Here is a 27,925-nt window from a genome sequence, read left to right as displayed (position 1 = left end):
GTCCCAAGTGCCATTTGCAGCCCACTGTTTTTATGAAAAATATCATTTAACAAGAAAAAATATTATAAAAAATATTATGGGTATGACATTGAAATTAAGGGAATAAAGTCAGAATATTATATTATTATTTAAGAAGAAGGTTGAAATGGGAAAATGACGGGATTAAAGTGGGATTAAAAAAGAGCTACGACCGACACTGGTAGTAATAAAAAGTAATAATATGCTTTCTCATGATATCGCAAATATGAAATGTGTTGTTTTAAGTTGAGCAAATATCCAATCATCGCTTGGCGGTCCGATGTTAGCTAAAAGGTTCTCACGTCGCGTCCCCCGATGTGCCGCCGCTGCTGACTTCATCTGGCAGGTTAAGGCGCCGCACTTCGTGACAGCGTGGATCATTTGCAATTGTGAGCTATGAAGTAACACATGGGGGGGGTCATCCATTTTGAATGTTACATGTTCCTTCTGGATAATTCCATCACGCCATTCAACTGCATCGCTTTCTTTGGACTTAGCTGTCACCCAAAACGCCTTTACGGCGGCTGTTTTACAATATTGATTCGCTGGCGTGACATTTGAATTAATACGGGGAGGTAGCTGTCATATAGGCCGCCCTAAGAGGAGACAGGCTAGGTGGGGGCACCCGAGATAAGACTCAAGTATTTAGTGTGTAAAGGATGTAAAAAGGGATCACTGCTCAGGTCGGGACAGTCTGGGCTGACAATGAGGTGGGAAAGAAACGCTAATATAACGCTAATATAACGCTAATATAACGCTAATATAACGCTAATATCTGGGCTCGCTGTATTTGTGTCAACGCGTATTTTGTGCTCGGTAACACAAATCACAGAGACACGGCGTGCCCTTCGTTTTCTACAGCTTGCACACATACGACTCGCGGTCGCTGTCGAAATGCTGTAGCAGACGGGGGGGGCGGGGGGGGGGCATTAGGCAACTTTGTAGCACTCCATTGAGCAGCAATAAGCATTTAGGGTTTAGCAAGCATGAACTCATGAACCTGATGAGATTCATCAGCACTCTTGTGTCAAATCCACCGTGGCCTCAGGCGGCGCTCCCAACCAGGGGAGGCGGGAGAACATGGATGTTTCCTGGGAGAACGCATGGATGTTTCCTGGGAGAACATGGATGTTTCCTGGTCCATCATTGGCTCAAATACACGCTGATGGTCAACTAATAGAGTGATGGCATTCCAGCTTGGACACATGGAGAAGGCGGGCTGAGACGCTTCCCAGTTTCATCCCTTTGAAATCATTTTAGTGTAACGTCGCGTAATATCGGAATCACCTCGGAATGTATCCTGGCATTGAACATTGCCACAGTGCAGCGGAACTTCAAAAGTCAAACAAACGGTCGTTTCCGCTCGGTGGTTGCATTGTCAACATGCTTATCACGGCTAACACGGCTATCACGGCTAACACGGCTATCATGGCTAACACGGCTAACACGGCTAACACGGCTAACACGGCTAACACGCCTAACATGCCACTAACCACCAGGCCACAGAATTGAAAAGGGACCAACGTACGTATTCTGCTCATTTTGGAGCAGCTACACAGAAAGCTTTCTAGATCTTCCAGAATTTGGTTCCTTGGATTTCCAGAAGGATCTGTTTTCATTTATTCACCCGCGACGCACAGAAAATAAATCATTGAGAAGCACTGGGTTTATTGAAGACTTTCAAACGTCCATGAATGTGACCTTAAATGATAGTTTGTGTTCATGCAGCAACCGGTGCTCTCGCCCAGAGTCAGCTGGGATAGGCTCCAGCATATCCCGGCAACCCTAGTGAAGATAAGCGGGACAGAAAATGAACGAATGCCTGAATGTAGCCAGGCTTTTTGTCCTCCCGTGGGGGTTCCTCACACTTTGCAGGAAGCTGTGGTGGAAAAAGCTTCTTCAAATGGACAATGAGGTTGGTCACATGAACCTTCCCCAGTTCGATGCCACCACGTAGTCCAGCTTCGCCCGTGCTCACCAAACAGTCTCCTATTTTCTCTTCACCTGGAATCTGCAATTCCAACCACAGGCCACAGCATTCAAGGCTTCGTTGGCTTGTCGTTGGCTCACTGTGATGTCACAGCGTCAGAAAAAAGTCACTGAAGCCAAGATACTTAACTTTATTTAGAAATAGTCTTTCCTTTTCTACGTATCTAATGTATCTCCAAGTGCTTCATGGGCTTGAAAAATAAAGCCCCCAATAACCCCAGCTTGAAGTAACCTAGCATGTTTTTGGAATGGGGGGGGGGGGGGGGGGGGGAAGCCACGCACGCACGCATGGGGAGAACATGCAAACTCCACACAGAGAGGACGTGCGGAGGTTGGAACCCAGGTCTCCTGACTGTGTGCTAACTACAAAATAGCAGAACACCAGCATCAAGTTTCCCATCATTTATGTATTTTCATCAGAAATATCCAAATATAGAATGAGCTTTGTCACGACAATGGTTTTATTTGCCAAGGTACATTCCAAGGTACAAGAACGTTTACTATATGAGCGTTCTATGCCGTACGTATGCAAGGCCTCCATAGCATATTTGATGTTAAATGGAATCTATGAGTTGTAAAGATGGATTAGACATCATACAATATGGACGTTTACTATATGAGCGTTCTATGCCGTACGTATGCAAGGCCTCCATAGCATATTTGATGTTAAATGGAATCTATGAAAGTAAAGATGGATTAGACATCATACAATATGGACGTTTACTATATGAGCGTTCTATGCCGTACGTATGCAAGGCCTCCTAGCATATTTGATGTTAAATGGAATCTATGAGTTGTAAAGATGGATTAGACATCATACAATATGGAGATGCATTTAAATTGAAATCATTTCTCAAAGGTAAGAAGGCCCTTCAAGCTGATTATCCATGGTCTCCTTCTTCCCAAATAATTATAGCCCCTTTGCCGTCCGCATAGTCTCACCGGAGCCAAGCGGATTGGCGTGAAATGATCCCAGTTGGAATCTTTACACGGTCCGATCAGATGAGCTCAGATTCAATCTGGACTGGCCTGCCCCGCCACACTTGAAATGGACGACATATTCATAGTTCATATGCATGCTCCATGGAAGGGGCGGCCATTCTTCTCTCCATCTCCATCTCCATCTCCATCTCCATGTCCATGTCCATCTCCATGTCCATTCCGCTTCGCCTGGAAGAAAAATGTCTTGGAATATTGACTCTGCACATTGAACAAAGAAGTATCCATATCTTTATTTTGTTTTGGAATCCACCCATTCCTGGTTGGTGTGTGCTGTCCTACATTGGGGTTCGGACATTGCTCCCCATTCGTGTTTTTCCAAAAAGGAATTCCTAATAATAATAATAATAAATGGTGGCTGCTTTGTGGTTGACTATGGCTTATTGTGAGACATGCTACGTATATGTAGCTTAGCATGCAGGCCACACAGGCAGGAGATCAGGAAGACCTGGGTTCCATTCCCCGCCTGAACATCTCAGTGTGGAGTTTGCATGTTCTCACTGTACGTGCGTGGACTTTCTCCGGGTACTTCGGTTTCATCCCGCATTCCCAAACATGCTAGGTCAATTGGCATGAACGTGGGTGCGAATGGCTGTTTGTTGAAATGTGCCCTGTGATTGGCTGGCCACCGGTCCAGGGTGTCGCCCCAAGACAGCTGGGGTAGGCTCCAGCATATGATCGACCCTAGTGAGGATAATCGACCGTTATATGTAGTATTCTGGTCAGCAGGTGTCAGTAATGTTCTATTAATTAGACATGACAGTGAAAAAAAGTTATCCTCCCATTATGTGTGGAAGTGGTATGTTTTTGTTAGTTAGCTCGTAGCATGCTAGGCTGTCTCTTGTGTCCCTACGGTGATCCCGTTGCAATGTGGTGGAAACGGAAGAATAATTGGGGTGTCATGGTGACAGTCGCCGTGTTATTGCATGTCTACGCGGCTCTAATAATGTTAAAAACTGTATTTATAAAGTCATTAAAAACACTAAAATATTCAGTTTATTAATATTGAATTCTATTTTGCTGAAACTTCATTATCGAAGATGATCTGGAACCACTTAACCGCGCTTTACATATATTTATAAATATCCATATAATATATTTATATATATCCATATAATATATTTATACATATCCATATAATATATTTATATATATCCATATAATATATTTATATATATCCATATAATATATTTATACATATCCATATAATATATTTATATATATCCATATCATATATTTATATATATCCATATAATATATTTATATATATCCATATAATATATTTATATATATCCATATAATATATTTATATATATCCATATAATATATTTATATATATCCATACAATATATTAATATATATCCATATAATATATTTATATATATCCATATAATATATTTATATATATCCATACAATATATTAATATATATCCATATAATATATTTATATATATCCATATAATATATTTATACATATCCATATAATATATTTATATATATCCATATAATATATTTATATATATCCATATCATATATTTATATATATCCATATCATATATTTATATATATCCATATCATATATTTATATATATCCATATAATATATTTATATATATCCATACAATATATTAATACATATCCATATAATATATTTATATATATATCCATATAATATATTTATATATATCCATATAATATATTTATACATATCCATATAATATATTTATATATATCCATATAATATATCTATACATATCCATATAATATATTTATATATATCCATATAATATATCTATACATATCCATATCATATATTTATATATATATCCATATAATATATTTATATATATCCATATCATATATTTATATATATATCCATATAATAGAACACACATCCAGGCCTACAACAAAAAGCTTGCAACAATGTGTAATATTACCTGATGATTTCATGATGAGGATAACATCTCTGGTGGGGATATGAAATATCATATTTCATTTCATACAGCAAAGCCCGTATGAAACGGCCTATTGTCTTATTGCATGATGAGACTTCACCTGATCACTTTATTGTCGTTATAGATCATAAAGTCATCACGGGGACATTTTGGAATGCAAATGAAAATCTCAATTGAAAATATGAGAGCAGTAAAGATTAGAATTGATCACTGTAAGTTTAGACCAATTAGACTTGTCTAATATCAATATCTAACGCTCAATATCCTAATCAATACGTTGAATTATTTCCCTATCATTTAGTGAGGCAAATATTTTGCTAAATAAAGCAAACACGATATGGATGATTGACATACTTAATAGGCAGTGCTGGGCTCCCACCTTCAAGGTCGACCCCCCCCCCATGCTTTGGATGCGCCTACACCATCAGCACGCGTCTAACGGATGGACCAGGAGCACCTGGGGTGTCCTGTAGGTTGCCAGGTAGGCCCCACATCGGGGCGTCATGACACAGGGGCGCCATTGTCCCAATCTCCTCGGCGGAGGAAGAGCGGGGGAGAGGAAGGAAGGAAGGAAGGAAGGAAGGAAGGCCTGGCCTTCCTCATTACACTGCTGTCATTTACTCTTCATCCCGTACTCTTTAGCGGCATTAAGACGGGATGTAAATTTGACAGTTAACGCTGTTAGAAAATGGCTGGTTCAAGAAGGGCAGGAATTAGAGATGGGCATTAGGCGCTGATAAGCTCCTTTCCTCCGCCGCCGCGGCTGCTTAACATTCATGGGAAAGTCATCATCAAACAACGTTATCACGGCTCTGTTGACGGCTGAGAAACATCATCACTATGATAATTTTTTTATAGCTGTGAGCCAAAAAAGCGCTCTTTTATTTCAGCCGTTTGTTAATGAGATAGGAGCGTGTTGGTGTGGGCCAATGCAAACTTGCCACTCCGCCGTTTGTTTGAGTCCCCAGCCTCCCTCTTGTGCCTCCGCTGCACCTCCTCCACCGCTGTTTAATGTTGTATGGGGGGGGTATTTTATGTACTCCTCTCCAAGTGCCGTGTGTGCATTGCTGAAGGAGGCCTTTATGTGTACCTTTGCAGATCAGGCGCTCAAAGAGAGGAAAACAGCGTTATATCAACAAACGCTTTCTGCTAACGGCTCAGTCGCTGGCACCTGTCACTCACCTGGGATTTCACTGCACGTTTACGCTTATTGAGGCTGAGTAAACGCCCGCCGCCTTATCATCAGTTGGACTATTAGTGATGAAAAGGCTTCTTCAAGCGTAATAAGATAATAGAAATAATGATTCCTTAACGCCGTCGCCGTTCATTAGTATTCGGTCTGGCTGTCCTTTGCTGTCCTTTGCTGTCCTTTGCTGTCCTTTGCTGTCCTTTGCTGTCCTTTGCTGTCCTTTGCTGTCCTTTGCTGTCCTTTGCTGTCCTTTGCTGTCCTTTGCTGTCCTTTGCTGTCCTTTGCTGTCCTTTGCTGTCCTTTGCTGTCCTTTGCTCTCCTGTCACGGGAGTCTTTCCCATATGCCCCAGCTGCCAAGGCTAAGCAGCTTTCTTATGGATGGCAACGCAGACTGTGGGCTGGAGATACCAGAATCTGATTTTGGCTTTACGGCTGTTTGTGGAGTGGCTTTGAGAGATTTAATCTTGGGAAATCCTCACCGAGGGAGATGATGTTCGTCGGCCTCTTCTCCTTACTTTCAAACTTTTTGTTTTGCTCCACGGCTTGTCAGCAAAGGTGAGCTTTTATGTAATGATCTGCTTTGTTCTCCTGGGAGTTTAGGAGGGCTTTCTACGAAAAGCAAGTTAGGTGGCACATCCCACCCAAGCGCTTTGGAAACACGGAAAACTTGGGAAGGTTCATTTGTTTCCTTTTTACCTAAGCTTTTTTAACACACTCAATTCATGGAACTACATTTTTTACCAGGTTAATGTTGGGAACTGTTGGGTTTTTGTCAATTTTATAATAATTGAATTGCAAAAGTTCACAAGCAAAATTTGGCTTGGTTAAAATACAAATCTGTTAATAATTTAATAAGAATGCACTACATACAAAAATTGCATTCATTACTTTCAAAACAAACAATTGGACTTCCCAATGATGTCATGTGACTACACATCTTACACCTGATTTACTGGTCCTGAGACACCATTGATTGCTTTGGTCTTCAATTAGCGGACGTGTATATGGGAGTTTTTAACTATGGAGGTAGCTATGTGGCTACCTTCACTTAGCCTAGTTAGCTAGCTAGCGTGTAAACAACGATGCAAAAAAAAACAGTAATAGGTTTGATGAAAGAGTAAAGCTGCAAAATTTGATCCGTGAAGTGGCGAGGGAAAACTGTACTGCAAAATACAAGATATACAAAAGTTACACCGCATGACGCGTTTCATTTTACTTTTGCTTTTTGTTTGCGAAACGTGGAAATAATCCCACACTCCGATGTCCATAGCGTCAGGATAATGGTAAAAAATAGGATGTTACGCCATCCGATTCCATCCCTGCTATTTCTCCATTATGATGTGGCGATGTATCGTCCATCAAGCCACAACATGGCGTTTCCGTGTTGTTTAAAGTCGAGGAAATTGCACGGTTTGTCTAACTGAGCGCCACAAAGTCCTTCCCAGATGGTCTTCTTAAGTGACCAATCATATCTGGGTAATATTACACAAATAATCAAGCAAACCATGACCAAGTTGTTTTGAGAACAAAGCTCTCATGTTATCGGTAAAACCAGGACATTTGACTAAACGCTTGTTCGGGAACACGAGCGCTGACAAAGCTGCCGCCTTACGTATACAAGTTGAAGGCCGGAAATATGAGTGGACTGAAAATGAATTACATGTGCACAACGCTCCTTTTGGATCCGTGGAATTCTTTCGTGATGCCTGAGTTATTATATGAGCTTATTTGAGTAGTCTAATATCTGCGTGTGGCTCTGTTATTAATTAGAACATCAAGAGCACGAGGTCTTTTCAAAGCGCCATTCATTGACATGATTGTGGTTTCCAAACATTTGTGGGGAAAATAGTCTGGGAAAGATGGAGATTATCCTCATGGAAAGAGAACGTGCCGGTTTGGAGGATCACTGTCTCATTCTTCAACTTCTCCGTAACCCAGCCGCTATTTGGCTTCCCGTATTTATGATAATGAAATGTAATTCTGGCCCTTATTGACACGCGGGGCTCTTATACCCGCGTAAATGATTCTCTTTTTACCACTGCTCCCATATTTTAATCACATTGTCAAAATCCCCATTTCCTCTCATCAATCCCACATTGAGCTTTATTTGGGATCCTGCATGGCATTTGCCCTCGCACTGTTTATACAGCCTATTCCCTCCGTGTTGGTATTTATATGCTGAGGGGGGCTGGATTAAGCCTGCCGCAATCCACGCTGGTTTTCACATTGTACATCATCCAGCAAATCCATTAGAGGGGAAATCTTTGGAAACCTGGTTTTCCCCAAACGCGTTATTATTATTATTATTATTATTGTTATTATTATTATTATTATTATTATTATTATTATTATTATTATTATTATTATTGTTATTATTGTTATTATTATTATTATTATTATTATTATTATTATTATTGTTATTGTTATTATTATTATTATTATTGTTGTTATTGTTATTATTATTATTATTATTATTATTATTATTGTTATTGTTATTATTGTTATTGTTATTATTATTATTATTATTATTATTATTATTATTGTTATTATTATTATTATTATTATTATTATTATTATTATTATTATTATTATTATTGTTATTATTATTATTATTGTTATTATTGTTATTATTATTATTATTATTATTCGGACTTGCGTAGCAATTAGGAGGTTTAATGAAAGCGATATTGCAATATTAGTTATTAGGTGTACGGTTTGAGAAACAAATCCGCTCATTGAGTCGAATAAACGAGGCCACATCAAAGAACTAAAGTGAAGGAGCAAAGAGCATTGAAGCTAACGAAGTGAACGACACACTTATTAAAGTCATTTTCGCCGTGCCTTCTAGACCCGGGCAAAAACACTTTCAAGCGTCCATTGTACTCCGAGGCAGGCAACGAGGCAGGCCAGCTTTTTTTTCTTTGTTAACTTTGAAGTTAGCCGAAAAATGTATAGGTGGACCAGGGTGGCATCAAATAATCAGCAACTTCAAAAAGCACGCTGCCACTTAGCGCTCCTAAAGCTAATGTCCCGGAGACACGGAGAATGGAAATTATTCCAACTCATTTAGCGGCAGCAAATTGCTGGAAGTTCAATCAGAAAACAGACTGACACTGAATAAGAAGTGCTGCCTAATTATACGTGTTTGTCAAATGAAAATTTCATTTGGACAGAAATGAAACCTCGGAGCCAGCGCGTTTAAGGTGAGCGCAGAGTTGTATTATCAGCTAAACGCAGTAAAATCCATAATCGTGTGATGATAATGAAAATGGAGCCAATGTTAACATTCAGGCTTGCGATGCCTCGGGCCAACGCCGATAAAAATTAAGTACCATAGTCCTCTGCCAGGCATGCTGACACCCGGGCTGGTCTTTAGCCTCTTAGATGCGTTTTTGCATTTTAAAAACTTTATCAAAGCGCTGTTGCAATGTGGAAAATGTCAACGTGAAATGCACTGAAGGCAAATTGGAATTTCATTAATAGTCAAATTATTGCTTCTGACTGATGTATTACTATGCTTGTTAGAGTCGGAGAGTGGAACGCTTGGTCTTGCCTCCTCTTTCCAACTCAAAGTGCAAAGTCTACGCTTACCAAAGTTGCGGCAAATCAGGAACATCTTCTTCTTATTTGGATGATAGTGGACATTTAGCGCCAGCTCATTGGCTTTGAATAAAGTCACCATTTCTGTCCCAAAGATGTGACTTCCTGATCGGGGCTGACGGCACGCAGCCGACGTACGGAGCCTGAATGAGCTCCTGACGAACACGCGTATCAAACGTGGATTCGTGAAGCCGGTGCTCTTATTGATTTCTCTCGTAATCCGCCCAGTGGTGATGTTGTCAGTGACGTCGGAGAAAAGGGGCTAGCTTGCATAATGGAATACATTTCCTGTCTGCAAAAAGGAGACAACAGATTAGCGTTAATGGAAAACTGATGCTGGTGTTCTCCACGGGCTTGGACGCGTGGTGCTCAAGCTTCTTTGATAGCAGTTGCTCCATCTTCTTCTTCGTTGGTCTTAGTAGAAACAAATGTGATTAGACATCGGCTTGATTAGCATACCGTTACTTTTATACCGGCTATCAAATGTGACATTTGACACACTAACGTTAACGATGATATATACCTTTTACTCATGATGTAAATTAGGGCTGCGACTAAAGATGATTTTTTAATCTGAAGCTTATGGTTTCATGGAATCGGCTAGGCCATAGGTGGACCAAATCAATATGAAGCAAACGTAAACAGTTTGTGTTTTGGTCCACACTATATCCCAAAAGGCGCATAAATGCCAATCACTGTTTGGCATCAAACAAAGCTGACATGTGTCAATCAATCTCTTGTTCTACCGAAAACACAACCATAATCATAAACCATAAGTGTGCCTTGCTGGATGACTCAGGTCATGTAAAATGATTGACATTTGAGAGGCTGGAATCAAAGGATGTTTCCATCCTTCCTTCAATATTATTCATTGATGAATTGCTTTATTGCATGTGAACTTAGCCGTACGCCATGGTTACATACATGTATGTATATGTTACCTGCCTAACCGAGGCTCAGGAAGTACTCGGTTACTGTGGTACTCTTGGCTGTCAGACGGACTCAACCTGAAACACAGAAAAGAGCCGCAAGGGGGGCCAGGCAAAGGAGCGGCAAGGGGGGGGCCAGGCTTCGTTTCACACCGCTAGTAGGCCTGTTAGCATTAGCTAATTGACATCTCAGGCTGAGCATTAGCAAACATGTTTTCACATAAAACAACTCCAAAGATCACAAATGTTTTGTTTACCAAAAGACACCCTACGTGACATTATTAGCATATTAGCATATTAGCATATTAGCATATTAGCATATTAGCATGTTAGCATATTAGCGTATTAGGGCTCACTACGGTTAGTGTGGTTTTCGGCTAATGTTAAAAATGTTAAAAAACGTGTGTCTTGGTATGCTTCCATTTTGTGGTTGGAATGCGATACGGCAAACATCTTGTCGTGTTACGTGTGAGTTTTAAATGTATTCTTATGTGCTTGCTAGCGAGATGGCTAAAGGAAATGGATGTCAGCTACATCTATGCAGTTGACTCCTAAAATGTTAACGTTTGTAGTTGTACATGCATAAAATAATTCTAAGTACACATAAATGATGAATCAAAGAGATAAGACAGCGAGACACCACACGGACACCAACTTCCTGTTTGGTCATGAGTTATTTCTTGAATTCAGCGTTACGTAATCACCTTCTTTATCAAGATGCCACACTTTCTTAGGCTCCTTTTTGTGTCATTGTGATGAGAAACTGAATTAAAGAAAGTACTCTGGTGGTTGAACTTAAATGTACCTTAACTTAAACCTTAAACTTTAAGGTTTCCATTCATCCTTCATGTTTTTATGTGGATTCTCAATTGTGTTCTTTGTGATAGTCAAACTACACAAGCTGTTTTGGGAACATTTTGGGATTGCCATTATTTCTGATGGTCAAAATTTGAAACAGGGGCTGCACGGTGGACGAGTGGTTGGTGTGCAGGCCACACAGCTAGGAGACCTGAGCATACCCGTGACCGTAGTAGAGCTAAGCTGCATAGAAAGTAGATGGATGTAAATATAAGGCACTATTACATAAGGCACCAAATTCTGTAAAATTGTGTGTGTGTACTGTTTATACAGCAATATAAAGTTATAATATAATATCATATAAAACGTGTACAGTAGATGTTTTTTATATGGGAACTGATATATACAACAACATTTTGAGCCTGCATTGCAGACATGATCTTCATTGGCGCTGGCAGAAGCCCCGTCCCAACAAGAGTGGTGTGACCCATCAGATGGTAAATTCCACTAAGCCATATCCTTCAGCGTGTTTATCTTCAGTGGTCAGTTGGCAGCACTACGCTTCCACACGCAGCACGCCGCCTGGACGTCAGCTTTGGTGGAGTGACAGCTTAACATGATGGATGTTTCACTGTTTAGCAGCTTTTTAATGGAAAACTTTACACACAAGTTCATTGTAAGCTATTTGCTGGATATTTGGATATTTGAACACAAATACAAATTGTATAAATACAGTACATGTAACACAGGTCATGCCAAAAAGGCCCCAATATCATCGTTTCATGACACAAAAAGTGTTTCTGTCATTTCAAATCATTTGAAAGCCATTCCATTTTTATCCTCATGGAATTACAAATCCTTTACATATGCAATAATGTTTGAAGCTAACTTTCAATTCTATTTCTGGGAAGCAGTGGTCTTCCTGTCTGGCATGGGGGGGGGGGGCACAGCTTGGCGGCTCATTTGTGGGGGAGCCCTGACCTCTGGTGCCTTTGAGTGGCAGTGCAACCCCCTCGCTTATGGAAAGGACTTCTAGAGGGGGCTGAAGGCAGCCATTTTTATACCACTTATCCACATTAGGGTGGCAGAGGTATGCTGGAGCCTATCCCAGTGGGGGCTTTTGTACTGTCTCACGCCTGGGATGTGGACAGTGGAAGCGGGTTGGATGTGGCCACCATTTATTGGTGTCTACCAGCATACATGTAGTGTTGACAAACGCATGCCAAGTAGTTTGTACTTGTACTAGTACTAGTACTAGTACTAGTACTAGTACTAGTTTAGTTTGTTCACCATTTTACATTTGGGGGGGGGGGGGGGGGGGGGGGTTTGAGGTGGCTATGTTGGCCTTGGAGGCCAGTTTCCTAAGGAAGATTTGTGAGAATGGTGACAACAAAAACAAAGTATGATGCCCTGTGTGAACCGTGGCTCCCCAGCCCCGGCAGCCCCCCCACAGCCCCAGACCGTGGCACTCACACCCCCATGCTTGACTGTAGACAAGACCGTAGCGTCTTTGTACGCCTCAGCAGGCACGGCTCCCCACACTCGGCTCTATCTGAAGTAAATCAGGTTATCTTGGTCTCATCAGACCATAGGATGCAACACTCGCTTGTTTCCTCAAAGTGTTGGTGCTTCATCTCCAGGAGCGGCTTCCTTCTGAGTGGCAGGCGTGCAGACCACCTCGTGGTATTTTTATATAAAGCAACCATTCTTTTGTCCACGTCCTCGAAGTTCTTTGCGATGATTGCAAGTTGAACTTCCAGTGACCAGCACAGGAGCAACAACAGCATTTTGAACACACCTGTCCCCAAACACACCTGAGATGTGGAGATGACGCCCGGGAATGAAAATGGTTCATTGGGCCCAATTTGGACATTTCCACTTAAGGGTCTTCTCACTTTTGTTGTCAGCGGTTTAGATGAGTTTGGAAGGGAGAGTAAAGTTGTTGTTTCGTCCATAAAAATATATCATACAATATTAGCAGAAATATCGGTGTACTACTACCTTTTACTATACGTAGTATATACAGCATTTATGAGCAATTTCATCTCATCTGGAGTTTTCATAACGCATACACGATCCACTGAGCCCAAAAGAAGTGGTGGGCATGTGAAGGTAATCGTAATCTCTATTCCTTTGCGTTCCCCACAGTCAGTAATTCTTAATTCTTCTAAGTTAAAAACCTCGATGGAACGCCTCGTATTGCCTACGCTATTGTGAATTCATCACCTGCATCCATCTTTGTCAAGCCAGCGAATCCTAATGAAGCAGAAATATGTCCCATTTGCTCCCCAATCGGGATAACTGGCAAACTTTGTCTGGAAAATGAAACTATTATCTTGAACGAGACGAACAGGGTTTCCATATAAATAAATAGGAGTTGCACTTATCTGCTGGCCAGCGTGATTACAGAGCTGACATCCAAATTGACTGTCTTATCTTGTTGTAGTGCTTTTCAGCTGAGTGGAGACTGCAGATGAAAGCAAATGGTCTTTAAATAGTAGTTCAAGATGGCTGCCGGATAAGTTGTTCCACAACACTTTTGATCAATGAACCATGCATTGAATATATTGCCTATTTAGATAGCTCAGATAAACTTAACTGGTCTTCTAAGTGGTCCATAAATTATATTTCTCTCTCCATCCAGCAAAGACTTGATGGTCTTCGCCTGAATTATTAAGAGTGCTGAAAAAGGCGCATTTTTAACGACATTGTCTGCAGTTACTTTTACACTTTATTTGCAAGGTGGTATATGGATTGGTAGATTTATATCCCATGTTCTGATCTGGGGATGGTTCCGATACTTCAAAACTACTACTACTTGTGTAAATACTGTGCCGCTCACGAGTGAGTCAGTGAAGAAAGGTAGCTCTTCCTTTAGCAGGAGCCAATGGCGAGCTTACGAAGAACGCCAAAATCCCTCTGGGGGCCGCCCATGGCAGCCTTTGGCCAATGAACTGCTGAGAACAAAGCATTATGGGAATAAGTTAAAATAGTTGTGTTTTTTCATTTTAAACTCATATTGGTACTTGGCTTAATAATTCTGAGCTGCCTTTTGGGTGTTAAGTTGCTGTGTGATGATTATTGCATTCTTTGTAAGATGACACCGTGAGTCACAACCTTGTAATAATGTTCAAATCTGATCTTGTCTCGTTTTCACAGACCCAGCCCCACCTTGCCTTGTGACCCAAGTGTCCTGTGACACCCCAACAATTAAGTATGCAATAAAATCCACAAAATGTTCGATTCCAATAATACAAAAAAAAGTGACACTGCATTGTTTCAATGTACCATCCAGCGTACCACATTAAGCATATCGTGCAGTACCACATCACCCCAAGCTTTGACTAGCACGTGTCCACCAGAATTGAACTGAGCTGTGCGACGTTGGGGGGGGGGGCGTAGATGGGAAATGTCAAAGCTATTTTCCTCTTTACCAGTCAATGCGTTGCTTGCTTAATAGTAATTGGATTCTTATCCTTCCGTTTGCTCATCATTTTCTGCACCTAGTTATTCCACACCTAAACTCCATTTCAAGTTTAATAACATTTTAGGATAGTTCCCATCCGGGTAAACACAATCTGATTACCTGGATGGATAGAAAATGTATGTCTGACGCCAGTTTATTTGATTGATTTATTCAAGGGACCTCCAAACAAAAACGCTTTAAGGCAAACAAGAGGAGATTTTGTGCTTTATTTGTGTTTTTTTTACATTTTGACATATTCTATTAGCATCCCGGTGTCAACGCAACCGCAGTAAGAGTGCAGGGAATAAAAACAATACTGTATTTCTCTCTTGTCGGAGCGCTACGTGTTACCTGAGATGTTTCCTAAAACAGACAACATGCACAAATCGGACTAAAACTATTCCGTGATCGTTTAGAATTTCTCTCTGTGTGCCTCTCATTGTGTCGGAGGATCTGCCGGCTGCTTACCAAATGAGGTGATAGTGTTTCACTAGCAACTGTAAATTTCAATAATTTGTCGGAGGAGCACTCTCACCGTCAGTTTTTATCATATTATCAATGACCACTCAATTTCCCGAGCCCCGACCCCCGGCCCTATTACAGCCCTGTAATGAAGTGCAATGGAGTGGTAATTGGTGGGCATTATACCAGATCAGGTAACTTTAGACTTATTTTCTTATCACAATGAGCGCTGCTGGTGACTTTCAATGAGAAACCAAACACAATCCCTTTCTTTTGGCCAGCTATGGGCCAAATAACATTTGAACTAGAGACCCGCTCCCCATTTTAGTTTTCCATTTCAAGATTGCACTCTGCTTCCTCAGATTGGCCTTTGTTTCTAGTGTCCTTCGCTATGAGAGTAGACCCCCGAAACAGCAAGGCAGCGCTAATATGAGCTGGAGCTTTCTCACAATGGGGAAGTACACTACAGTAAACGAGGGGGGGGGCACATTGGATGTCCAACTTTTTTTCCTTTGGAGCTCTTCACTGCTATCTAAGCAGTAAAATGGCCATGGCTGACTAGTGTGCTAGGTTAGGTTAAAGTCACGTCTCATCAATGTTTTATGTCATTACTGACATCTAGTGACCAGAATACGACGTATGACTTGTCTTTCAATATTTTTGGAAGTACAACTAAAAAAAATCCCCCAAATTCTAGGTCTAAGCGTGAAAATAGAGAATAAGATAACGGAACAAAGTAAACGACCTTTGCTGAAAGTCAGTATTGACGAGAGTTAAGGGAAGAGTTCACTACCCTCGATCGTATCATCACTACTTCCTTGACGCAAGTGATGCTGCAAAACTGCACTTGTTGAAATGTCAGGATGGATGATAGGCCCCCCTATTATATATAATAACAATAACAGCACGTACACACCAACCACCTTCACAGGGTTAAATACTACCATGGTCTGACATATTTAAACATGTTCCCTGATGGATAAATGCCACTTCATCTTGTAATATTACTTGGGCAGCAGTGGCAGCGGGAGGTACAGCAGGTCGTCCAGAAACCAGAAGGTTGGCGGTTTGATCCCGGCTTCCTCGACTCGGGCACTGTGGTGTCCCCAGGCAAGGCACTTCACCCACCTGTTGCGCTGCCAACACTGGTGTATGAATTTCAATGAATGTTTGTGTCACAACGAGACGTTTGGCACCACAATGCAAAAAGGAAGGGAAAATGCTGTATTTTATTTTATTTGCATGATGACAAACGAGAGTAACGAGAGCAAACTCCAGCCAGTAAAAACCAGGATGTTGGATAAGAAGGTTAAGAAATAGGAGCAAAACTATTGTGTTATTAAACTCAGGCCGCAGGGATTAGACTTGAGCTAGCTAATAGATAGTGGTTTTAAAGAGACCAAAGAAAAGGTAAAGGGACGGTCATGCATATGGTGGCTAATGGCAGGGTTAGAAGAAATGAGGGGATTGGTTTTCTACAGGAAATTGTTCTTAAAGACGGGTCATGGATCACCCTGCTCTTCACAGGCAGCTTCAAACACCAGAGAGTGAACTTTTGCTGCAGCCACTGAAAGGTCTCCGTGGCAGAAGGTCAAAGTAGAAACCAAACTAATTGTATAACCGGAGAGAGGCAAAGCTAAGTAAATTGATGTCACGGCCGGGATTTATTGCAAGCCGAGTGAATAAGCTGTCTTCTGTAACTACGGTATTAGGAAACTTTGATTGTGGGCATGGCAAACATACAGGTGCACGCCAAAATACACTAGACGGGGATATAAATGTTGAGGCCACCGGCCGACATCTGGTTTTGCCTTGGATTTGACGAGTGTATTCAGTTATGTAAAGACTTTTTACAAGAAATGTGGCGCTTTGGTGGCTGGACGTGGCCAATAGCTTTTTTAGCTTTTTGCCACAGAATCCTTTACGAGTGCCAAAGTCTGGCTGCGATCATTCATGATGACCGTGTGTTCATTGGCATGAACTATGGATACTGGATACGTCTGGAAAATGCTAAAAGACACAAATAAAAACGTGTTTCACCTCAAAAAGCTCTTACAGTACAAACACTTGGTCATTGTTTAGACTCGGGCTTTCACTTAGCTTAGCGTGGTTGTACCAAAGTAGCAAAGACATGATGTAACTTTCTTTTTAGCATTTTATGGCAGGTAGTAAATACTGGATAAATACTGTAAATACTGTAAAATGTTCAGTTATACCAAGTATTGGGGTGAATGTGTCATCATCGTCTGTTTATCTACAATATATAAACATTGTAAGTGTCAACAACCGCTTCTTCCTACTTCTTTTCTGATGTTCCTTAATGTCTGAAACAAATAAACCATACCAATTCTGTCAAAAGCTTAAAAAAGACATGCTAAATACTACACAAATGTATTTGTTCCAGCATTTGTTTACATAAAAATTGATTATTCAGAGTAAATGCTAAGCTGACTGTAACTGCCTTTGAGTCAGTGTATGCTGTCAGCTTTAAGTTCCTACCTGTTTCCGTTTTTGGTTCCTACCTAGGTACATATAAGTGAATGAGGCGGAACTAATGTCCCGTAATATCGTCGTTTCCACACGTGCACGTTTAGCCGTTACACCAATAGAAAATAAGCTAAATATTTAGAGATCAAAGGCTAATTAATAGGTGCTAAAGGTTAAGGATCATGTCTATAATTCCCTCCTAAGGCATTTGTACAGCCATTAAGGTACATGTGGTATACCATACCATTAAGGTACAGTATATGTGTTTTGTATTATTTTCGTTTCAGTCTCCTAGTGTCTTAGTTTACAGTTTGCTGTACCAGCTGATGTTAATCATGAATGTGTTGCCTGATTATAAAGAAAAAGGGTTAATGATAAAAACAAATTTGTAGACATAATGTTATTGTATATGACCAGTAATTGATTGCATTTTGTATCTGTTTGAAGCCCTTTTAGTTCCCACGTTGCTTTTGTTATAAATCCATCCATCCATCCGATCGCTGCACATCCGAGGGAGTTGACTAAAGTTGACACTGACTAAACTAGCAGTTCATCTGATGAACTTCAGTTGCTGGTCAACGTGGTTGTCTGCTGCCCTCTTGTGGCAATGGCGCCCTCCTGCTTGAAACCTAGTCCTAGGTCTACCAGCCCAAGACGTCCTTCCACATCTAGAACTACTATTTGATGTCAAACTACATGGTGTATTTGTTCCTGAAAGAGGTGATCATGTTTCAAAAGCTTGTTAAAAGTTGTGTTTTATGCTTTGCCAGAGTTTGTGTTGTTTATCTTTACAGTAATGCTTTGTTTATTAATAACGATTGGTTCCAGAACTCACCGTGATGAGTGAACTTCTGCAAAGTAGGATTATTAATGGAATATTTTCATAGTAAAAGCATAGAAGAGCTGTTTATGACCTCCTCAAAAAGCATTTTAACATTATTAGAGCCCTCTAGACATGAAATAGCACCCCTATTGTCACCTTTATATTGATATTACCAAAAAATGGACATACTAATAATAACAAAGAAGCCATTTAAGACATAAACAAGACTTGTGCCACATGTGCGGTTGAGGGTTGCAGGCAGTTGGATCTTATGGCAGCTGACTTTGGGCCAAGTGGGACTACACACTGGACTGGTTGCCAAGCAATGACAGGGCGCATACCTGAATGGAAAAAGACAACCATTCAGCAATCAGCAGGTAGTATCCACACGGCATCACAGTGGTGTCACGTACCGTGCATGTGAAACTGTGCATGTGAAACTGTGCATGTGAAACTGTGCATGTGAAACCGTGCATGTGAAACTGTGCATGTGTGTTCCTTGTGTGTGTCTTGGCTGCTCCTTTTGGTGCAATTAATGTGAATAATCAGCTGTCCGGGTGACTTACGGCGAGGCCAAGCATCATCACCGCCATGTTGCACATTTAGACACGACTGTGGCGTGCTTTCTCACTTCTTCATCTCTTTCAGGAAGTGGGGGTGAGTGGTTGAAATCAGGAAACTGAATGTTGCTATTGATACGACGGCAGCGGGTGAAAGCTAACTTGGTGTCGTTTGAAGAGAGGGCAGCTTCAGCTTTTGGAAGGTAAATAAAGGACCAGATTCTGCAAATGATGCTCTTTGTGGGCTGATTTGACATCTTCAAGACATCTCAACTATGGAAGAACTCATCTCCGGTAGGGAATCAGGTAAATTGCAGCTCCCTTTCTAGCTATACATTGATATCCCTTCTTAGTGCCATATTTGATTATCCCACGGCTAAATTTGTACGTCATTATTGAATCATCTCCTAGCAGTCCAACTCTCAATGGCGCCTGGTATAGCGGCCTATTGACTATGCTAATAATAATAATAATAATAATTCTACTATCCGGTCACTCAGCACAGCCATCAGTGGGAACTGTGATGAAGGTGATTACTGGTGTCAGGTTTGTTTCCCAGTTAGCGAGCACAGAGGTGAACTTGATGGGATTAAGCACTTTAATGAGTCAAACAAAATGACCCGGACTGGTGTTGACACTGTAATGTTTGTACAACTCCTTGTGGACGCTCGGTGCTGAAATAGCTAACAGTTTGGACATTCACACTCGACGCCCACTCACCTTGACGTTCCACAGCCAGACAGCTGGTATGTTGTAGAGCATTACCGTGATGAACATTAGCAGCTTCGACACACAAAATAGCACATAATATGGCCTCTGTCCTGCATCATTAGCATAATGTTTGTGCTGATTACCACGATTGATGGGATTAATGGGATTAATTATATGGACATGGTCTGGCTATAGATCAGGGAGGTTTAAGACTATAGTACATCTTTAGAATACAAAATGCATTTTGTTATTATACCTCTACAGGGAGGAGGTCTACAAGATCAGGGTTCAAACCTCATACTATGTGGAGTTTGTATATTCTCGCCGTTTTCTCCACTTACTCCACTTTCATTCCAAAAAGATAAAGGTTAGTTTAATCGGCCACTCCAAATTGTCCATAGGTATGAATGTGGGTGGGAATGCTTGTCTATATGTGCCCTGGGATCGGCTGGCCACCAGTCCAGCTGGGATAGGCTCCAGCATACCCTAGCGAGGATAAGCGGTAGAAAATGAACGAAGACTCGGGAAGACGCGAGCTTCTGTGCAGGCGCCCGATGACAAGTGGCTTGAGTCCCCGATCCACTTCCGTGGGTGACTCCTGACTGGGCTAACAACGTGCAGCGCTATGCTGGCTGGAGGTTCAATGACTCACGGAAGACTCAAGCGTCACCAAGCCAAATGCTAGGATGCTAAACTTGAGCGTCTTTGCATGAATCCAATACTGGATTCACTTTACTGAGTAACGCTTGAGAATTTGAGTCAATAAAAGGAATGAGCATATACTACACAGGAAAGTAAACAAGAGTTGCTTTCTCTGAGGAAAACACTGCAGAGAATTGCAAGTCACAAGCTCAGCCCTCAGCCTAATCTCATCTGTCAACATATGTGGCCTCTACAAATAAAGATTTACTTCAAGATGCTTAAGATGCCGGCGGTGGTGTAGTGGTTCACATAACTTGTGTTTGTGTAGTTGCGTGGGTGTTCAAAGTGTGGCTCGGGAGCCATTTGCATCCCACATGAAAGCCAAAACAAAAGAACAGTAATTTTATGGCGGTAAAGGCAAAATGTTAGGAGAATAAAGTCATAATATAAAGATTTAAAAAATAGCATAATGTTGAAATTTGAGGAAATTTGGTTGGGTAAATGTTTAGATAATAAAGTCAAAGTATTATGAGAATGAAGACATAAAAATTAAGAGAAAAATGTACAAGAAGAAAGTGGAAATATTGGTTAAAAAAAATGAATAAAAATGAGCAAAAAAGCTCCAGACGCAATAAAATAACTCCAATGTATTTTTTATAGCCAGTCCTGCGTCCCCGTCAACTCAAGAGCTGCTAATTCTGCACACAGCCGATGCACGGGAATGGGCATCATATTTGCAGAACATCTTGAAGTTGTCCAAGAAATTCCAGAAAAACTCCATCTTGCTCTATTCCGTCGGACCTGCCGATAAGCTCCACGGATGCAACTTTGAAAGTTTCCACAGCTGCAAGTGCATCATGCTTCTCCTCACCGGAGCATTCCTGGACATCCTATGTGAGCCGGAGCTGCAGGGAGCCCTCCACGGGCTTCTCCAGCCGTCGGACAGAGTGGTGGTGCTGCTGTGTGGCGTATCGGAAGATGATGTACTCATGCTTGGCTTTGAAGGCTGGTCCACTTGGAGGAAATTGGACACTGAGGACGAGCCTGCTGTGTATGTCTCCACCATTCTGGAGACCATCGCCAACAGTAAGTCAGCTTGATGCTAAAGTGCCTCATAATTAATAATATGATTAATATCATCCTAATTTAAATGTATTTCAGGGGTTCACTTCAGACTAACAGGGAAGTATAATGACAGTAAAGTATAGTTAGAAAGGGGCTTCCGTAGCTTTTGCTGTTGAATCTTGCATAAACTGCATTTTGATGAATGCCAGCAGCCAGAATAACTACTAGGCCGCTTTTTGTTTCTTTGTTTTTTGCTATTATGACCTTAACATGAATATCTTTTATTATATGAATATCAGTAATTCCTCATTTATCTTAAGTGGTTCCAGACCCGACCCTGATCAGTCAATTTCCACCATATAGGATTCCTTATTTACAAATGTAATATTCTCCTAGTTAGAAAATACAACTACGCCATTTAAGACTAATAAATAAGACTTTTTTTGTTTCCCAAAGGTAGGCTCCAGACTGAAAATGTGAACGAATGTGCAGCCTTAGATCAACTCCATTCCACACCAAGAGCCTCAGATGAAGATACAGCCTCAGAGGACCCGCAGGAAGAGATGCCGACAGACCGTCAGGAAGCCAAGTTGAAGGGTGACAACCATGTGACCTTGGGCGTTTCAGCAACTGAGGAAATGAGCCCACACTCGCACGTGGCCTGCCTCGCCGTCCAACCCAGCCAAGTCCTGTGTGGGGTAAGCGTGTGGTCATTACATCATCAGACCAAAGGAAACGGTAGAAACGCACGCCATGGACTTAGCTTCTGTGTCGTACTGATCCTGTCATGTTTGATGTTAAGGTGGAGGAAAGCATTTTCATCATCTTGACTCACAAAATGGATGACCTCACAGCACCGGAAGTGGAGTTTACCGCCAAAAAGGATGCAACTAAAAGAGTTCCAGGCATTGTTGTGAACGAGTACACCATACGTGTGAAGGCACCTGGTTCGTACCTTCAGTCAGAAGGAGCTCAACATCACGCTGCCCATTTTCCATGCAAAATACTCAAGAACAAATAATAATAACCATAGTTTTGGTATGACTTCATTGTGTCAGGGCTCCTACGCAAGAATGGGAAATATGGAAAGCATGGTATTTGATCTGGAAACAATATGGAAAATGGCAGCTCAGGAAAGAAAATAATATTTATACTCAACAAAAATATAAACTCAACATGGGCCAAATCAATATGAACACAAAAAGTTTGTCCATTTGGTCCATGACACATCAGAAAAGATCCCAGTTTCCCAAAGTCAAAGATGATGTGTGTAGGTCTGCTTCCATGGATGGCTAAGGAAATGAGAATCAGTATAAGTTACTTTTTCAATCAAACCACCATTTATTTAATTCCAAAATAGTTGTTGATTGGATAATCAAATACTCATTGATGAATCGATTATACTTTACGTTGCAGTTCTAAATGATTGACGAGTCTGGAGAGCGTCAGGAAAAAGTGTGTAATTTTGAAATCCAAAATCCATAGAAACCCTGTATTGTGTTTCCCCTCGTAGAGATGCCTGCAGGGGTGGTGTCACTCGCTTTGTGGGCCGACCAATCATGCATAAGCTTAAAGTCCATCACATACTATACCAACATGGGACAAGTCAGTCGGTGTCTGGAAAAGGCTGCCGATCCTTTGAATTTCCTCTGTCAGGTTCGTCTTCTTCAGTCAATCTTGGTGCTGCTGGACTTGACTTGACTTACGTTTTGGTTTCATTTTTGCTTCCAGGCTTTCAATGTGATGTCCAATTCCACGGAGTCTTTAGACAATATTTTAACCGGCTCATTAAAATCCAAGATGCCGGCATCTGGTCTTCAAATGTTTGGAATGGGACAGATAGAGGAGCGCAATATGGCAGCATGTGAGTGCAGTGTACCAATTTTGGCTAATCTGGTTCCCTCTGAATAAAGGAGGATCTGCCGCTATTATGCATTCACTGAGCTGGACAACACAACAATGTTCGTTAGAATGTAGAACTTAGAACCAGACTTCCCAAATCCATACTCATCAAAAATCTATTGCGTTCTTGCACTAACTTATACAGTAGTACTAATGGTGGTGATAATGCACCAAGTGAATACAGTCGTCCTTCATTCCTAGCACTTAATTGGTCCGAAATGTCCAAGAGGGGAATCGAACCTGGCTCTCCTAGCTATGTGGCCGGTGCGCTAACCACTCTCCACTGTGCAGCCACAAGCTAACCAGCCTTGAACAAATTTATTCCATACTTACCACTTCCACACAGGATAGGGAGGATCACGTCGGACATGCCATGGCTGACTTGATGACTTCATGCCGTGTTAATGGGGACTTATTAGCTCTTTGCGCTATAGAGCGCTATAGAGCAGCTACGCACCATAACCCAGAAAGCTGTCTAGATCTTCCAGATTGGGCGCCTCTTTCTGCAGTGTTCCAGTGGCGGTCTATTTCATTTGCAGCGCTGTGATTGGTGATCTATTACAAATCCTGCGTCCTTTAGATAAGCGTGATGAGGAACTTCCCACGCTGCTCCACTTTGCTGCAAAGTACGGCCTGAAGAAGCTGACAAGCTTCCTTCTTCACATTCCTGGAGCTCTGCAGGCTTACAGCGTGATGAACAAGAACGGGGATTACCCAAACACACTGGCAGAGAAGAGCGGCTTCTCGGAGCTCAGACAGTTTATTGATGAATTAGTAGTAAGTACGACTATGACCAAGCATGACGGGTGTTGTGGATGCATGCGTACCCGTGACCGTGTCTTGTTTCCCTACAAATGCTCAAGTCTCACTCTGAAGACATCACGGAGGACTATGAGGAGATGTCCACTGCTCGCTACTCGGGTTGTCCTAATGACATGTACGTGTCAATGCTGGGCATAAACCCTGAGTGTGCAGATGACCTATGTAATTATTTTTCATTTTTATGATATTTTGTCCGCATGAATAAATCTGCATGGTGAGAATATTGCTGCTTTTCCGTAGATGAAGTCATGAGTGCAGTGGTAGAAAACCCAGAGGAGGCTATGCTGAGGACATTTTTTCAAGGTGAGCAACTTTAAAAGCAACGTTCTTCGTAAAAACAAATGTATATACCGTATAACATATGGATGTCTATTTTGAACTTGCAGCAAAACATGGAAAGAGAGAACTTCGGGATGAAGGGTGGAAACCTAAACATGAGCAGATGGAAAACGATGACCAGAAGGACCTGGATGAAACTGACATCGAGTTTGACCCGTACAAAAGCGAAGATATCTACGATACCGTGGATGAACATAGTTGCATCAACGCAGCGGTCCTGTGTCGTCCTCCTGCACCAATCCCGAGACCTGAAATTGAGCCTGAGCCTGAAAAGCCGGAAACGTTTATTTCAAGAGGTACGAGATTTACATGATATACGTTTCACACCCGGATGAGACCACTAACTGTCTTTTTGACAGTATTTTCAGATAAAGTTGATTCCCAAAGCCAAATCCTGGAACTCTATCAGGAAGGTAAACCGACTGAGTACAATGGAACTTCTAAGGCGGAATGCAATCTGTTGTAGGACGCCTGTTGACCTCCAATTTATTTTTTCATTTGAAAATGGCTTTTCACATTGAAAATGTGAATACAATAGAATCTTTTTCGGGGTTAAACTGCAGCCCTCATAATCTCTGATTTATGCAATATTCCTATGGCTCATACGATTTAGCGAGATCCGTATGATTTTAGAGAGAGGCAAAGCCCAGACTTGGCCAAGATCAGCTTTAGACTCACTGAGCTGCAGCAAATGTTGTATTTGTAGACCTTTGGTGTGCGGATTTATGTGGACATCTTCAGGTGCATTCCACTTTGGAGGTTCCACTGAACATCTGAACATGCCTATTTGTGTTTCTTGATTCATTTGATTGTACGACACGTGATTTGCTGCATAGAGCGTGTTTAGCTCAGCGGAACATGGGAATAAACGTGCCTTTCCATAACTGCAGCTCAGCCCGCTGTAGACCCCCCTACAGCCGTATATGATGCGTTTGCTGGGATGAAGACACCCGGACAGAGGCAGCTCATCACGTTACAGGAGAGGGTCAAAGTGGGGGAGATCACCGTGGATGAAGCTGTTCAAGCTTTCAGATCTTGGCAGTTGGACCACGAGAGCAGGGCCAGCTCAGTACGCTACCAGCAGGTGGAAATAGGACTTCTAATTAGTCATCAGTCCATAAATCTACCACACGCGTGCTGCGCTGATGGCCTTTTTTTCCTTCAGGATAACCTGAGAAGATTAAGGCAGAGCATCAACAGACGTCACAATGAATATACCTTGTGTCTTTATGAGGGGGGGGGTTATATCATACCACGCATTCAAGGTTTGACGCGGTGTCTCTCCTAACAGACTATGAGATTAGTGCTCCACTGCAGAGAAACACCTTTTGGGGATCCACTGTGACATATGAGTGTGGGGTATATGACAGCGCCCCCAGGTTGGTGCCGCCATCTTCTTCACACTCAAACCAGTTCATCCAACGAGGCGGCTGGAAGACAGGAAGTACATCTAGCACATCCAGTGAGTCCATCCATCCATCCTTCTATACCGCTTATCCTCACTAGGGCAGCTTCAGGTATGCTGGAGCCTATCCCAGCTGAAAAAAGGATCATTTTCAGGTTCACCTGAAAATTCATGACATGAACACAGCCCTCCATACTCGGTCGGGGCCCCTTTTACCAGAATGATTGCAGCAATACGGAAGTGTGGTGGGTCATTAAAGGGGGCCTATTATGCTTTTTCCACGGTTCTGATGGTTCCTCGGCTTGACATTTATTTTCCAACACCAAGTTCTACTGACATCAAGGCCATCCAGACTTCCTTATTTGGGCTGCAGATTGCCTGCGCTCAGTAAATACGGACCTCCTATCCGGAATCCTCTGTAGTTTGACCAATCACAGCGGAGTGGGCGTACCTAGAGGAGTTCCGGGGGTGGAGTGTATTAAACAGACCGTTTGGATCAGGAGCGGGAATTCCATGGAAAAGGTGCAGAATCTGGAAGATGGATAAAGATTTCTGTGCGGGTTATGGTATGTAGCTGTTGGGAAATCAAATGTGTGTTCAAGTAAATCTGTTACTCCTTCACGTCAGGCACTGAGAGCAACAGACTCAGCACTCACAGCAACCTCAGCTACAGCAGCGGGACCGAGCCCGATTACGAGGTGAGCCTGATACAGCCGGGAAGAATCCTGATCAGTCTGGTGTCATCATCTTCCCTTTATTTCTTTAAGTATTCTCATTTGTTCAAACTTAAATGGACCACATGTGACCATCAGATACATCATCCATCTTGGTGGCGTCCTTTCTGCATTGGCTACTGACCCATGAATTGAAGTCCTGTCATAAAAATGTTACTTTCTCAAATGAATTTACTGTATGTCTGTAGAGTAAATGACATCATACATTATTTTGTTTTGTCCAAGGACTCTTTAGACAACCTCCCACCTCTACCACGACCTCCACGACCTTCTGATGTTCCTCCCCTAATACCGCCCAGAATTCCTCCACGCAATCCACAACGGTGAGTCACATATGCACGGTAAAAAATAAAAAGGAAATTAGAGCATGGAAGAGCTTTTTATTATCTATAATAATAATTTTTAATTGGCAATAATTATTAGAGCCCTGGAGACGTGAAATAAAACCCCTTCCGTCACCTTCACACTTCACATTGCGCAACTCTCATGCACAGGCTGTAGCATATAGCATAAGCTACCGAGCTCCAATTTAGGCTACAATTTATTTGTGTCCAAAATGGCGCCCGCATCTTTGGGCTATTCAATATGCAGCCCTCAGTGGAATAAAGTTGGGACACGCCTGCACTACACACCAAGTACCATGTATCCATTCAGTAGTGTTGCTGTTTCTTCCAGGGTCCCGGATAGCATGTTGCATGAGCGCTACATCCCCTGTCCTCGTGCACCTCCTCAGAGACCTCCTCACAGACACACAAACTCTGCTCCTCCGGTCCCACGACGACAGCGGTGATGTGAGGCTCCGTCTCCCTGGGGGGTTCACGTCATGTGAGATGCATGAGTTGGAGAGATGGGAAAAAAGCACAAATACATCAACAAAGACAGCCAATTAGACAATTATGCTGTCATTGATTTAAGTAATGCACCATTTGCCAAAAGAAGAGTACAATGTGACATAATGTGACATCATGTTAGGTGTCTGAGAATTATGATATTTATTTTATACAATAGTTGTCATTTTGAGTTGCCCCATG

At 41.8% G+C, this 27,925-nt stretch overlaps 1 protein-coding gene across 7 annotated transcripts; it reads left to right on the top strand.

The window, feature by feature from the left end:
- The first annotated feature begins 6,536 nt into the window (after nucleotides 1–6,536).
- Nucleotides 6,537–27,716, top strand: pik3ap1 (phosphoinositide-3-kinase adaptor protein 1). Of its 7 annotated transcripts, XM_058049161.1 has the most exons (20): nucleotides 17,833–18,142; nucleotides 18,339–18,611; nucleotides 18,973–19,091; nucleotides 19,363–19,580; nucleotides 21,288–21,713; nucleotides 22,149–22,390; nucleotides 22,495–22,639; nucleotides 23,206–23,348; nucleotides 23,424–23,556; nucleotides 24,175–24,371; nucleotides 24,458–24,578; nucleotides 24,657–24,719; nucleotides 24,803–25,051; nucleotides 25,115–25,168; nucleotides 25,646–25,839; nucleotides 25,921–25,976; nucleotides 26,021–26,217; nucleotides 26,788–26,858; nucleotides 27,120–27,217; nucleotides 27,570–27,716. In XM_058049161.1, the coding sequence occupies exons 4-20, from the start codon at nucleotides 19,550–19,552 to the stop codon at nucleotides 27,682–27,684; spliced, it is 2,535 nt and encodes an 844-aa protein (XP_057905144.1). In that variant the 5' UTR covers nucleotides 17,833–18,142; nucleotides 18,339–18,611; nucleotides 18,973–19,091; nucleotides 19,363–19,549; the 3' UTR covers nucleotides 27,685–27,716. The 7 variants fall into 7 exon arrangements, with proteins under 7 accessions (XP_057905115.1, XP_057905144.1, XP_057905124.1 ...); XM_058049141.1 differs by lacking the exons at nucleotides 25,646–25,839; nucleotides 25,921–25,976; nucleotides 26,021–26,217; XM_058049121.1 differs by lacking the exons at nucleotides 26,788–26,858; nucleotides 27,120–27,217; nucleotides 27,570–27,716 and having other exon boundaries at nucleotides 19,264–19,580; nucleotides 25,921–26,179.
- Nucleotides 27,717–27,925: the final 209 nt, after the last annotated feature.

Source organism: Doryrhamphus excisus, chromosome 2, assembly GCF_030265055.1.
Source record: "Doryrhamphus excisus isolate RoL2022-K1 chromosome 2, RoL_Dexc_1.0, whole genome shotgun sequence".
Taxonomy (NCBI): domain Eukaryota; kingdom Metazoa; phylum Chordata; class Actinopteri; order Syngnathiformes; family Syngnathidae; genus Doryrhamphus; species Doryrhamphus excisus.
Note: the sequence above shows the minus strand (reverse complement) of the source record. Positions and strands in the feature narration are given on the sequence as shown.